We start from the raw sequence: 13,854 nt of genomic DNA on the forward strand, positions 1-13,854 counted from the left end.
CTCTGTTTCACAAAATTAAGTTTATAAATATTTCTCCACTGTACAAAGTTCTCCCAGCCCTGCCCACCCCATCACTGTTCACATTCCTGTTTTTAAAATCCCAATTATATTTATTTTTTAAATCATAAAATATATTTTTTTCTTTGTTCATATTTAAAACTATTTACAGGGGCACAGAGAAGCCGGAGCGGCCCGGCCAAGGTCAGGACGAGTCCGTGCAGGGGGACGGAGGGGGCGGGAAGAGGTGGAAGTAGCTCCTCTCGGTGGCGGGCGAGGGCGGGCAGCTGTCCTCTGCCGACAGGTACTGGCTGTGGGGCGTGGGTGGGGGCGGGTAGGGGTCTGAGTCCGAGTTCAAATCCAGGTAGTACTTGCTGGCCTTCCAGCGGCTGGCGCTGTAGTCACTGTCACACACGTCGGTGCTGCAGGGTGTCGTGGGAGGTGCCATTCCTCGAATGATGTAGGGCCTGAAAGGGACACACACAGAGGATTGGGATTTGGTAGGCACATCCGTCCTGGTGGGCACAGCAGCCCTGAGGCTGTGAACGGGAAAGGCCTGTCCACTGGCCAGCTCCAGAAAATGCAGGCCTGACTCGGGACCCACCCCGCTGTGTGGCCGGGGCTCATCACTTACGCTCTCAGCTCACCCTCAACAGCCCCACCTCTACCATGGGCATGCCCACACCTGCCCTGCAGCCTGCCAAGCCTGGGTCCTGGCAAGGCTGCCTCTGCGGAGAACGAGGCCTCCAGAGCCTGCTAGCTGACCTTGGCCAGGAACTGTCTTGACCTCTCTGAGCTTTAGTTTCTCATTAATAAAAGTGAGGGATTAAATAGTACCCATTTCAAAAGTGAAAGATACATGAGATTTTGCCTGGAAAGTGCTAGAAACAGTGCCTGACAAAACAGGAAACTGGACAACTGTTCCCCTAACATTGTTACTGTAAGTGTTGGCAAGGGATATGGTTTGGCTGCGTCCCCACCCAAACCTCACCTTGGATTGTACTCCCATAATCCCCACGTGTTGTGGGAGGGACCCAGCGGGAGGCCACTGAATCACGGGGGTGGTTCCCTCGTACTGTTCTCGTGTCAGTGAATAAATCTCACTAGACTTGATGGTTTGATAAGGGGAAACCCCTTTCACTTGCTTCTCATGCTCTCTCTTCCCTGAGGCCATGTAAGATGTGACTTGCTCCTCCTCGCCTTCTACCATGATTGTGAGGCCTCCCCAGCCGTGTGGAACTGTGAGTCCATTAAACCTCTTTCCTTTATAGTTACCCAGTCTCAGGTATTATTAGCAGCGTGAGAACAGGCTAACACAGCAACCAGTGGGCCTGGAATGCTCCCATCCTGAGTTCAAGCAACCTGACTCGCGAGATGGCTCCTGACCTCCCATCCTCCCAGAGGCTGCCTGCACCCAACTGCGGCCCAGAAACACCACATCCCACTGTGTGAGTCCAGACTCGGACCCGTGGTGTGTTTAGGAGCCCCTGTCCTGTCACAGAGGGGCTTGCAATGGGTGGGAAGGTGCAGCCAACACCTCGTGTTGAGAAAAGTGCAGCAGGCTACCCCTCCTGGGGCCCAGCTACTGCGAGGTCAGGCGGTGGGGAGGGACTGTGTCTCCGCGGTGGGGCCCAGAGCAGGACACCATGAGCAAAGGCAGGAGGTGGGACAGGGGCCTGGTGAGACTGGCCTGCCCAGTGTGGATGTGACCATTCTGGAGACAGTGGTTCGTAAGGCTGCTGGGACAGACTGTGACAGTTTGATATAATACTGAGGCATCAGGGAGGTGGCCAGACCCAGAGGGGGATGGAAATGGAGGCCGCAGTTCCGGCTCCCCAGCCAGGCCTGGGAGTTCGTGGAAATGGCCACTAGGTGGCAGGCGGCACCACACTCAGGAGGCCCTGCTGCTCCAGGGACCCAAGCAACGAGGCACGTGTGGCCCTGAGGTGGCCTGGACCAGGCCCAACCCATCCCACCCCATCACCCCTGGGGGTGGGGCCTGGTGCAGCTGGCAGGTGGGCCTTGTTGGCTAACACCACTGGGTTAAAGGTCAGGAGGCTCACCCTGCCCGTCCCAGGCTCTGATCCAGCCCCTGCGGAAACCAGCACACCTGGGTCCCACTTCTCCACACTCTCAGTTGCCCCTCCCCAAGCAGGGAGGTGGGGCCTGTGACCCCAACATGGGGAGCTCGGGGGCTGGTGTCTGGCTGAACAGCCCCGCTGGCTTCCCGGGCTCAAACAGGCCACTGTGGCAAGTGAGCTGCCCGGATCATCCTGGTGACATCACACGATTAGGGGTCCACAGTGGGTGCTGCAGCAGCCTTCACAGACTTGTCCCGTCCTAAGAGGACTGAGCCACGAAGAGGGGGCATCTCAATGGCTAGGGTTCCACAGCCGGCCTCACACATACAGTTGCACCCTGGAGCCCAAGTCCCCGGCCCCTCGACTCCACAGCCATCTCCCGGCTTAAAGGTAACCCCCACAGGAGCAAGCTGAAGAGCAGCTCAGAACGCGGGGCTCTACTGGTTTCTGAACCCAACACGCAGTCCCCGCTGGGTGCATCTGGGGAGGCAGCCTAGTAGGGTCGGCAGAGCAGAGGGAGGCAGGGCTGGGCCCAGCACCTGCCCACTAGACCCCAGAACCCCTCACCAGTGGCATGGGGATAAGGCCCCTCTACCATGGGCTGGTGAGAACCCAACGGCCATGGAGGGCTGCGGGGGACGTCCTACCTGTACGGTCTCGCGGTGGCCGGAATGTTTGAAGAGTAGAACATGTCCATGTTGTACAGGGAGGGGTCCGTGGCCGGGGAGGGCGGCGGGTTCAGGATCTGAGGAGAGCCAAGCCAGGGTGACCCAGAGCCTCGCCAGCCTGGGCCTTTCTTCCTTCCTCCCACACCTCTTGGGCTTTCCTTGCAGGGAGGGCTTCTGGACCCCTGCTTCCCAGGACCCCTTCCTCTGGCCAGCTGGTGAAACTTGGGGATGGGAGGGTAGGCAGCAGCCACCTGCCCCGAAGGTCATCTCGGTGAGAGGCAAAAGGAACCCCGTGCCCTTCCGAGTGCCTGCCTTGTGACCAGATGCTGGGCTGTGAAGGCAGGGACGGGACTTCGATCAGTCCCCTTTGTGGCCGGGCCCCAGCAGGCGGAGATGTCCCCACAGGCCCTGAGTGTCCCCCACACCAGTGAGCACCTCACCAGGCTCCTCAGGGACCTTCCCAGGAACCCTCCTTCTGACCTTTCCTCCTGCCCCTCCTCTCTCCATCACGCACAGTCTAACTCCTGCAATGACAACCTTGTTCCAAACACTCAGGGGCTCTGTGTCCCTGCTGCAGCCCTGACCCACACACGGAGGTCGCCACACTGAGGGAGGGGCCGCGGCCCCACTCCAGACAAAGGCACCCCCTTCACAAGTGCCTGTGCTGGCACCAGCCCCAAAGCTGAGATAGTAAATAGACAAATTCACCATGTGAACCTGCCCTCCAGGGCCGGGAAGCACACAACCAGCCCTACAAAGGGATGAAGGGACCCCAGGCCCACACACCCACACAGGTCTGCACCTTCCACAAGTGCCACTGACGGCACCCCAACCCAACATGCAGCTTCCCAAAGGGTGCAGGGCTTAGATGGGTCTCCAAGGCCATCCTGGAAAGGATACAGCCAGGTCTGAGCTCCTGCGGAGTAATGGGAAGGGAACTGTCAGTTATGCCCGGAGGGACTCAGTTCTCCCAGGCCCCCTAGGGCGGTACGAGAGCACAGCCTTTCACGCCAGACAGACCCAGGTGAAGTCCTGTTTTACCACCTTCCGGCTGCAGCAGGATCCCCGGGGAAGGAATTTACCTGTCTCAGTCTCAGTTTCTTCATCTTTAAAATGGGCTCGACCCAGCACTTTGGGAGGCCGAGGCAGGCAGATCACTTGAGGTCAGGGGTTATGGACCAGCCTGGCCAACATGGTGAAACCTCGTCTCTACTAAAAATGCAAGAATTAGCCAGGCGTGGTGGCGGGCACCTGTAATCCCAGCTACTTGGGAGGCTGAGGTGGGAGAATCCCTTGAACCCAGGAGGCAGGGGCTGCAGTGGGTCAAGATTGCACCACTGCACTCCAGCCTGGGCGACACAGTGAGACTGTGTCTCAAAAAATAAATTTAAAATTAAATGAAATAAAACAATAAAGTAATAAAATGGGCTCCAGAAGGCCTGCTTCCTGGGGCTATCCTGATGGCTGCTGAGTAGCCTCTGGGGAGTGCCCAGGCCCCTCCCCTGCCCTTTAGGAAGCAGCACTGGGCCCTGCTCTTTCTGGGGAGGGTCCTTTTTGGCCCAGAAGGCCAGCCTGGCTATTTCTCAGGATTTGACCCCAACATTGGGAGGGCACGAGACTGGGGCGCTGGGGACGGTGCTTCAAAGCAGAGAGCAGGCAGTGAGGCAGCAGAAAGGGCTTCCTGCGGCTACCCAAGCCCCAGCCTATGGGGTCTGTTTCCAACTCTTCCCATGAACTTGATCAGACCTGGTTTCTCTCCCACATCCCAAGGCAGTTTGAGATTCTGCCCAAATCTGCACTGGGCAGATTTCTGGCAAGATCCACCACTGCAGTGACTCGGCAACGTCTCAGATGTCCAGTGAATCATGGCCTTGCCCTATTCAATAAGGACTGGATCTCAGCCCAGGGTGGGGGTGGGGAGGCTCCACCTCGGCTCCTCTGCTATTCCTGCGTTGTCGTTGTTGTTTTGACTGAGTCTCACTCTGTCACCCAGGCTGCAGTGCAATGGCGCGATCTCGGCTCACTACAACCTCCGCCTCCCAGATTCAAGTGATTCTCCTGCCTCAGCCTCCCGAGTAGCTAGGATTACAGGCATGTGTCACTACGCCTGGCTAATTTTTTTGTATTTTTAGTAGAGATGGGGTTTCACCACGTTGGCCAGGCTGGTCTCGAACCCCTAACCTTAGGTGATCCGCCCACCTCGGCCTTCCAAAGTGCTGGGATGACAGGCGTGAGCCACTGCTCCTGGCCTATTCCTGCATTCTTAGAGTTCTCTGTACACCTCACTGTTCAATTCCTGCTATTCCAGTCCCTGGTAATAAGCCTGTAGACGGAACTTTCTCTGTTCAAATTCTTATAGAGTTTCTGCCTCCTGATAGACCCCAACTAATTCACGCCACCCAGAAGCCATCAGCAAAGAAACAAGCTGGATGCCCGCCTTTTGCTCATCAAATCTAATTATACCGCAGAAGAATTAAAGATGTGAATATAAAATGAGAGGAGGAGGACATTAAGAAAGAGAGTGCGAAAATAAGTTTTTTTTGTTTTTTTTTTTTTTGAGACGGAGTCATGCTCTGTCGCCCAGGCTGGAGTGCAGTGGCCGGATCTCAGCTCACTGCAAGCTCCGCCTCCCAGGTTCACGCCATTCTCCTGCTTCAGCCTCCCAAGTAGCTGGGACTACAGGCGCCCGCCACTTCGCCCGGCTAGTTTTTTTTGTATTTTTTAGTAGAGACGGGGTTTCACCGTGTTAGCCAGGATGGTCTCAATCTCCTGACCTCATGATCCGCCCGTCTCGGCCTCCCAAAGTGCTGGGATTACAGGCTTGAGCCACCGCGCCCGGCCTTTTTTTTTTTTTTTTTGAGACGGAGTCATGCTCTGTCGCCCAGGCTGGAGTGCAGTGGCCGGATCTCAGCTCACTGCAAGCTCCGCCTCCTGGGTTTATGCCATTCTCCTGCCTCAGCCTCCCGAATAGCTGGGACTACAGGCGCCCGCCACCTCGCCCGGCTAGTTTTTTGTATTTTTTTTTAGTAGAGACGGGGTTTCACCGTGTTAGCCAGGATGGTCTCGATCTCCTGACCTCGTGATCCGCCTGCCTCGGCCTCCCAGAGTGCTGGGATTACAGGCTTGAGCCACCGCGCCCGGCCATAAGTTGTTTTTTATGATCAGAGTAGGGAAGGTCTTTCTGAGCATAACAACAACAACAAAAAATATATATATAAATACATATATATATACACACACACACACCATAAAAGAGGAGATTGATAATTCCTTTTTTTTTTTTTTTTTTTTTTTGAGACGGAGTCTCACTCTGTCACCCAGGCTGGAGTGCAGTGGTGTGATCTCGGCTCACTGCAACCTCCATCTCCTGCGTTCAAGCAATTCTCCTGCCTCACCCTCCCAAGTAGCTGGGACTACAGACACGCAACACCACACCTTGCTAATTCTCTATTTTTAGTAGAGATGGGGGTTCACCACGTTGGTCAGGCTGGTCTCGAACTCCTGACCTCAAGTGATCCACCCGCCTCGGCCTCCCAAAGTGCTGGGATTACAGGCGTGAGCCACCAGCGCCAGCCAAGATTGATACTGGCATGGTATAAATGGTAAAACATACCATAACCCAAATAAAAAGACAAAAAACTGGGAAACAAATATTTTCAACACATATTGCAGGCTCTGGGCCAATTTCCATAGTCTATCTGTATCTAAAGAGACCTCACAAATGAATAAGAGTATCAGCAACCCAATAGAAGAAGGACTTTGCACAAACCCTGCTGAGAAAAATAAAATGACAAGTTCTTTTTTTTTTTTTGAGACAGAGTCTCACTCTCTCACCCAGGCTGGAGTGCAATGGCGCGATCTCAGCTCACTGCAACCTCTGCCTCCCATGTTCAAGCAATTCTCATGCTTCAGACTCCCAAGTAGCTGGGATCACCATGCCTGGCTAATTTTTAAATTTTTACTAGAGACAGGGTTTCTCCATGTTGGTCAGGCTGGTCTCAAACTCCCGGCCTCAAGTGATCCGCTCACCTCAGTCTCCCAAAGTGCTGAGATTACTGCTGCGAGCCATCACGCCAGGCCCAAAGGTTCTTAAACACATAAAATGATGCTTGACATCATTCATAACAAAACAAATATAAATGAAGATCTCAACATGATACCATTTTTACTCTATATTAGACTGGTGGAGAGAAACAGTGCCAGGGACAGTTTTATCGGTGTGGCCCTCTGCTGAGAAAAGATGGACTGTCCCCCTCAGAGGGTCACTTGGCAAGAGTGGTTGAAATAGCCAAGGTTCAACTGCAGCAGGAGAGGGGACCCTGATGCCCTCCAGTGGGGGCCCAGCCACGCCTGACAAGGAGCGCTGTTCAGCCACCAAGAATGTGACAGCTCTGCCCTCGAAGCAGAACAAACTTCAGGGTGCGGGGGCAGCAGAGTAGAAGGTAGTCGTGAGTTGGACGGCCTGGCCCCACGGCCTACTGACCAAACGACCCAGGCCAGTGGTTCATGCTCAGTTCTTTGGCCTCCTTGTTGCAAAATGAGGAAAACAACAGCACCTCCTTCCGGAGATGGGTTACGGTAGAGTTCTAAGGCAAGGTGCACACGGCAGCTGGGAGCCTCCAAAATGCTCAGAACACCAGCTTTTACACATCGTTAGTAGCAAAAGGCAAGGCTCAATGTTGACTCTTCAGATGCTATCTTTTGGGCTTACGAAAACACACATGTCAGCCCAGGCACAGTGGCTCATGCCTGTAATCCTAACACTTTGGGAGGCTGAGGCTGGAGGATCACTTTAGCTCAGGAATTCAAGAGCAGCCTAGGCAATATAGTGAGGCCTCACCTCTACAAAAAACTTAAAAGTTAGCCCGGCATGATGGTGCACTCCTGCCGTCTGAGCTACCTGGGGGGCCGAGGCGGGAGAATCGCTTGAGCCCAGGAGTTTGAGGCTGTAGTGAGCCGTGATTGTGCCACTGCACTCCCACTGGGCGACAGAGCGAGTCTGTCTCAAAAACAAACAAAAACGCTTATGTCAATCTGAATAAGGCCAAAGGATCGTATCAGTATCTTGCTTACGATAGGCACGAAAGTCATGCAAGATGGCAGCAGTGGGGACACCAGGCAGAGGATAAATGGTCTGTGCTATTTCTCACAACTGCACGTAAATCTACAATTATCTTTTGGCTGGGAAAACACAGCCCACGCTCTTGTAAGCTTGCATGTGTACAGATGACCCCGGGGGACACAGAAGAAACACACCACAGGAGGCCATGCCTCGGGGGAGTCCTGCTTGGCGTCATGGGGCAGGGTCTCTTTGGACTGCAGGCTCTTCTGTACCTTTTGAATTTTGTACCATGAACAAATACTTAATGGATGCAAAATAACTTTGCTAATTTACAAACAGCTGGCTTCATGCAGAGTTTCTTTTAGGGGTAGGAAAATGTTCTAAAATTAACTGTGGTGAGGGTTGCACGCATCTGTGAATACACTAAAACCCACTGAATTGTACACTTTTTTAAGTGGGTGAGTTGTATGGTTAAACAATAAAGTGATTTTTAAAAATAGCTGGCTGGTCAGTGCCATCTCTTATTGCCTGGTAAGATCCTCCCAGCTCCCAAGGGAGAACAGAAAAGAATTCCTGAGCCTCCTGCTGTGTGCACGGGGACCCTGCTCCGGTTCTTGGCACTCCTGGCTGGTTAAGCTGGGTTGCAGCAGCAGGAGCAGAGAAGGGCAGTGGGTGTTTAAATTCTCGGCTTCTGACTCCAAGCTCCCTTTGTCCCTAAACACAGCCAGGCCCTGGGGCCTCCGCAACACTCACTTCCTATCCAGGAAACCAAGGATAACCCTATTCTGCTCCTTCCTTCCCAGGGCCCACCACAGTCAGGTGCCATAAGAGGACAATACCCCAGGCCACGTGGCTCACGCCTGTAATCCCAGCACCTTGGGAGGCCGAGGCGGGAGCATCGCTCGAGTCCAAGAGTTTGAGACCAGCCTGGGCAATATAGTGAAACTTCGTCTCTACAAAAAATGTAAATACTAGCTGGGCATGGGGATGCATGCGTGCAGTCCTAGCTACTTAGGGGCTGAGATGGGAGGATCACTTGAGCCTAGACGGTAGAGGCTGCAGTGAGCCATGATGATGCAACTGCACTCCAGCCTGGGTGACAGGCCGGGCACAGTGACTCATGCCTGTAATCCTAACACTCTGGGAGGCCAAGGCAGGTGGATCACCTGAGGTTGGGAGTTCAAAACCAGCCTGACCAACATGGAGAAACCCCATCTCTACTAAAAATACAAAATAAGCCGGGTGTGGTGGCACATGGTTGTAATCCCAGCTACTAGGGAAGCTGAGGCAGGAGAATTGCTTGAACCTGGGAGGCGGAGGTTGCGGTGAGCAGAGATCATTGCACTCCAGCCTGGGCAACAAAAGTGAAACTCCATCTCAAAAAAAAAAAAAAAAAGAAAAGAAAAAGGAAAAAGAAGACAAGACCCCAGATGTGAGGGACACCCAGAAGGGTGGGAGGAACCAGCCCTGGCAAGGAGGCGCTCACTGGTGAGGCCCCAGAGGAAGCGGAAGGGGACTGGCCTCACTTTCAGGGTATACAGCTGCAGGAACAAATGAAAAGCAGACAAAGCATGGCCGGGCGCGGTGGCTCACGCCTGTAATCCCAACGCTTTGGGAGGCCGAGGCGGGCAGATCATGAGGCCAGGAGACCGAGATCATCCTGGCTGACATGATGAAACCCCGTCTCTACTAAAAATACAAAAAATTAGCTGGGCATGGTGGCGGGCACCTGTGGTCCCAGATATTTTGGAGGCTGAGGCAGGAGAATGGCGTGAACCCGGGAAGCGGAGCTTGCAGTGAGCTGAGATGGCGCCACTGCACCCCAGCCTGGGCGACAGAGCGAGACTCCGTCTCAAAAAAAAAAAAAAAAAAAAAGCATACAAAGCATGTCAGGTCAGTCCCCTCTATTTACACACAAGGGTTCACATCCAGGCACCAAGCTTGCCTTGGCACCCCAGGGCTGTGCTCCCAGAAACGGGGGTTTTCCTCAGCCCGTCCCGAGGATCCTGGAGGGCGTCCACAGTTTATTCTCCTCACAGTCATTTCACTCAGGGCGTGGCTCAGCTGGAGCCAGCCCCTCACCCTGCCAAAAACTCTGGGGAGGCCATGAAAATCACCCTGTGTTTGTCTGTCATGCACAAAACCATCCAGCTGTTTTCCAGGAAGCAGCCAGCCCCGGGTGGGAGGACAGGGTGTTTGTGGTGTTTGTGGAGGGGTCGCGCGGGGAAGCTCACGCGAGCTGACAGGCCTGGCGCAGGCGGCCATCGATGGGCTGGGCTGTGCTGAAGAGACGGCCGCCTGGATGCTGACGTGGCCCAACAGCCACTCTAGGAGGTGGATTTGGGTGAGATTTCGGCTCTTTCTATTTTTGTGTGGTTTTCAGATTATCCACAGTCAACAATGTCATTAAAGAAGAAAGCAGAAGGGTTTGGAGAGGGAAGAAAGCAAGCATGCCTCGGAGGCGGTGGGACAGCCCCCAGGAACCTGAGAAGCCTCCCCTGGCCAGCAGTGACAGTGGGAGGGGCCCACAGCCCCGTCCACCCCACCCCGGCCCCACCCCTCACCGGCGGGTACAGCGTGGCCTTCGTGCTGGACGAGCTGCTGGACGACGCCCCTGTGACGTGGTTCCGGTCGTAGAGGGGCACCCCGCCCCGGCCCCCCATCAGGCTCACGGAGCTCATCATGGACTTTCCACATGCGATGCCTGGCAGGGAAGGGACGGGGGTTCAGGTGGCTTCGAGGCTCTGCCAAGCCACTCCACAGACACAGGGCGCTCTCCTCAGCTCCCGCTACCCACGAGACCCAGACTAGGGCGGGGTGTCCTGCTGGAGATGTGCCCCGCTCCCTGAGCCGCTACTAGGGTGAGCTCTCCGGGGCTCATCTGTGAAACAGGAGACACACGGCACCTCCCCCAAGGGGCCTGCGGCTGGGACTGGGAACCCAGGAGGGGCAGCGTAGAGCCCGCCAGGAACAGACAGGGCCCCGGTCTCTAGCACCTGCTGTGACTGTGACGGTGCCACCACTGCGGACTTCCAGGAGCTCTTGAGAAGCCTGATAACCCCGCTCCCCAGAGAGAATCAGGTTACATCTATACCCCGCCATCCAACAGGCTCCCAATGAGGCCGGCTTGGGGTGACAGTGGGACAGGACAGGGGAGACGGAACTCAGGGCTGGGTGGGCAGAGGCAATCCTCAAGGTGGCCTGGAGCTGTGGGGGCACCTGCAGACCTCACAGGGCCTCCACCTTCTTAGATGTACCATGGTCGCCCTGCATTGTACCGTACAACCCAGTGTGGTGCGGCTCTGCAGTGAGGCTGCCCTGCCATCCACAAACACAGCCTGCGCTCCTGGGCCACGCAGGAATTGTAACTGCTCAGCCACAAGTCCTGACTGCACTCAGGACAAAGCTGCTGTATGGTACAGACTGACTCCTTCAGCTCCAGAGAGAGCCCAGCTGCCCCCACATTCATTTCTAGGGGACATGAGGATTTGTGGACAACATAGGACATGTCCTATAGAATATGAAGGTCAAGTCCAAGGAGCCTCCTCCATACCTACAGTGCCAAAGGGCGGGTTGCTACCGCCATGCAGGCCTCTGTGTTGAAGGATTCTGATGCCAAGCACAGGCTCAGCGGGAAAACCTGAATGCTGTGATCGATTAGCAATGTCTGCCACGCGCACCAGAGGGCCCAGGGTAACACAGCCCTGCTCCACTCCCCAAAGCTGCCCAGACTACTCTCCTGCCTCCTCCAGGTCGTTCCGTATCTCAGGCTCCTTACCTGTGAAGGGGCCATGCTGGGAACCGCCTGGGGCTATGAAATTGAGGGGCACGTGTGGGGTTCCGCTGACATACTCGTGCGGGAAGGGCCCATTGGCCCCCGCGTAGCGCTGGCACACCACGCGCTGGCACACAAAATAGACACCACCCATGACGAAGAGGGAGAGGATGATGCCAATGACGGGCCCGATGGCACTGCTGTGGGCCGGGCTGTCGTCTGAGGGTGGCTTGGTGATTTCTGCCAGACAGAAAGAAGTGGCCAACATTAACCCCAAGGGAATGGCCCTCCTTGGGGACAGACACTGTGCACCCTGAAGGGGCTGGCTTTGCCACTGGTGGAGGGTGGGGAGAAAGTGGGGTAGCTGGGAGGCTAGGCCTGGGGAGCCTGGCCAACCTCAGGGCAACGCCTGCACAGCACGCCCTCCTCCGACCCCGGCCCCTGTCTGACTCCCCATAGCCCTCAACACATCCCTGCCAAGGCAGCCTGGTATTCAGTCCTTCGCCCAGGGCCCTCAGTGGTGGCGGAAGTGAGCACACCCTGGCCAGCCCGGGTGATGTTGGTGAAACAGCAAAGCCAGGTAGCCCCAGTGCCACCCACCAGGCCACGGAAGGGGCAGGGCAGGGTCGGCTGGGTGGGCTCCTTGGGCCCACTCCACTATCAAGGCTGCCCATGGGGAAGTTTCCAGGCTCCAGACTCAACTTTGGCGAAAGCCACATTCGCTCTCCCACAGGGCTGGCCCAGCGATCCTGAGGGCGTCAATGATGTCAGAGGAATGAGAGGAAGCGTGCGGGCTCTGGCGGCGAGGCCTGGCTGCGCATCAACAGCGCCCTCATAGCTGCGGCCCACGGCCATGCTGGAGGCCCAGGCACAGGCCTGTCAGACTGGGAACTTGCCCAGCAGAGGAGGTGACCCTTGGTGGCCCCCACCACTGCCTTCAGGCCCCAAGCCTGACCTGGCATGAAGGTGCCCAAGGACACAGGGAGTCCCTTGAGGAAGCCCCCTTCTTCCCCCCACAGACTTCTCTCCCCACGGCAGCCAGAAGAGAAGAGCTCTCAGCCTAGGTCCCTCTGCAGCGGAGTGGCCATATCCCCAGACACAGTGACTCATTCCTACTTCCTATCTGAACTCAGCTCCCTTCCTGCCTGAATCAGACAACCTTTCAGGAGCCACTGCCTCCAGGAAGGCTTCCCTGACTGCCTTGGCCTCCTATCCCCAGGCCCTATATCCATGACTGTACGGGTCATACTATTTGAGGAGCATGTGGGACGTTGTCAGGTACACAGGTGTGCACATGACACGCGTGCATATATGAACATCGCTCCTCCTCAGCCAGATAGTAAGCTGCCAGGGAGTAGGATCACTGCAGCCCTCAGGGGTAATCTTGCTGACTGACAGACACTGCTGAGCAAGGTCCCATGGGTGGGTGCGTGCTGCAGGCACCTGGGCGCGGTCAGCCCCACCCGCCAATGCGGACTCTGTAGCCACCGAGCCCATAGCTCAGTCTGTCCTCCTGGCTGCTGCCCTGAGAAAGGCTTCCCTGCCTCCCGCAAGGAGCCTCCCAGCCGCCTGAGTCTCCCACACAGCCCCCGGCCCCGCTGGAAAGGCACGTCTCCTCCCCCAGACCCCACACTCCTCAGGGAACCCAGCCCGGACACCCTCTCCCTACGCCAGAAGCTGGCTCACCACACATGAGCTCGTCGGAGCCATCAATGCAGTCAGGGAAGGAGTCGCACTGCTGCTTGATGAGGACACACTGGCCGCTGGCACACCGAAACTGGTTGGGCAGGCAGATGGCTGCAAGGAGAGGCTGCACACTCAGAGAGGCTGGAGGGTGCCCCCCAGCCCACCATGCGGGACCCAGCCACCAAGGTCTGGGCTCTGAACAGACAGCAGACAGATGGGATCCTTTCTAGGACCAGCGGGGAGTGGTCTAGTGCAGTCTCCACCCTCCCTCGATGACCCTGTGGCGAGGCCTATGCCATGTAGTGGGGGGACTGCCAGGGCTGAGACCTCAACACATCTCCTGCCTGCCCCCCAGGAGATATTTGTCAGGTGCCTACTGCGGGGAGGTCTGCACCAGGCAACCCCGCCCAAGGCTCTACCAGGTTGCAGGAGTGGGTGCCAAGGAGAGGAATGGCCACGAGGAGCCTCACCTCCCAAGAGTGGGGGCTGCAGAGGGCAGTGGTGCCCAGCAGAGCCTGGGGGGAGAGGAGGGAGCAGAACCCACTGGAGGTGCAGGCAGCCCACATGGGAGCAGCACGAGGCCAC

At 56.3% G+C, this 13,854-nt stretch overlaps 1 protein-coding gene across 4 annotated transcripts in view; it reads right to left on the minus strand.

The window, feature by feature from the left end:
• LOC105469707 (LDL receptor related protein 5) overlaps positions 1-13,854 on the minus strand; it is a 142,727-nt gene continuing 128,873 nt past the window's right edge. For 2 of the 4 annotated variants that reach the window (XM_071074144.1, XM_071074145.1), the window contains 5 exons: positions 13,270-13,380; positions 11,587-11,823; positions 10,373-10,512; positions 2,726-2,823; positions 44-464 (listed from right to left, as the gene is read on the minus strand). In XM_071074144.1, the coding sequence (XP_070930245.1) occupies positions 203-464; positions 2,726-2,823; positions 10,373-10,512; positions 11,587-11,823; positions 13,270-13,380 (848 nt within the window). In that variant the 3' untranslated portion in view covers positions 44-202. The other 2 variants (XM_011721116.3, XM_071074143.1) reach the window with 2 other exon arrangements.

The sequence above is a fragment of the Macaca nemestrina genome, chromosome 12 (assembly GCF_043159975.1).
Source record: "Macaca nemestrina isolate mMacNem1 chromosome 12, mMacNem.hap1, whole genome shotgun sequence".
Classification (NCBI taxonomy): Eukaryota; Metazoa; Chordata; class Mammalia; order Primates; family Cercopithecidae; genus Macaca; species Macaca nemestrina.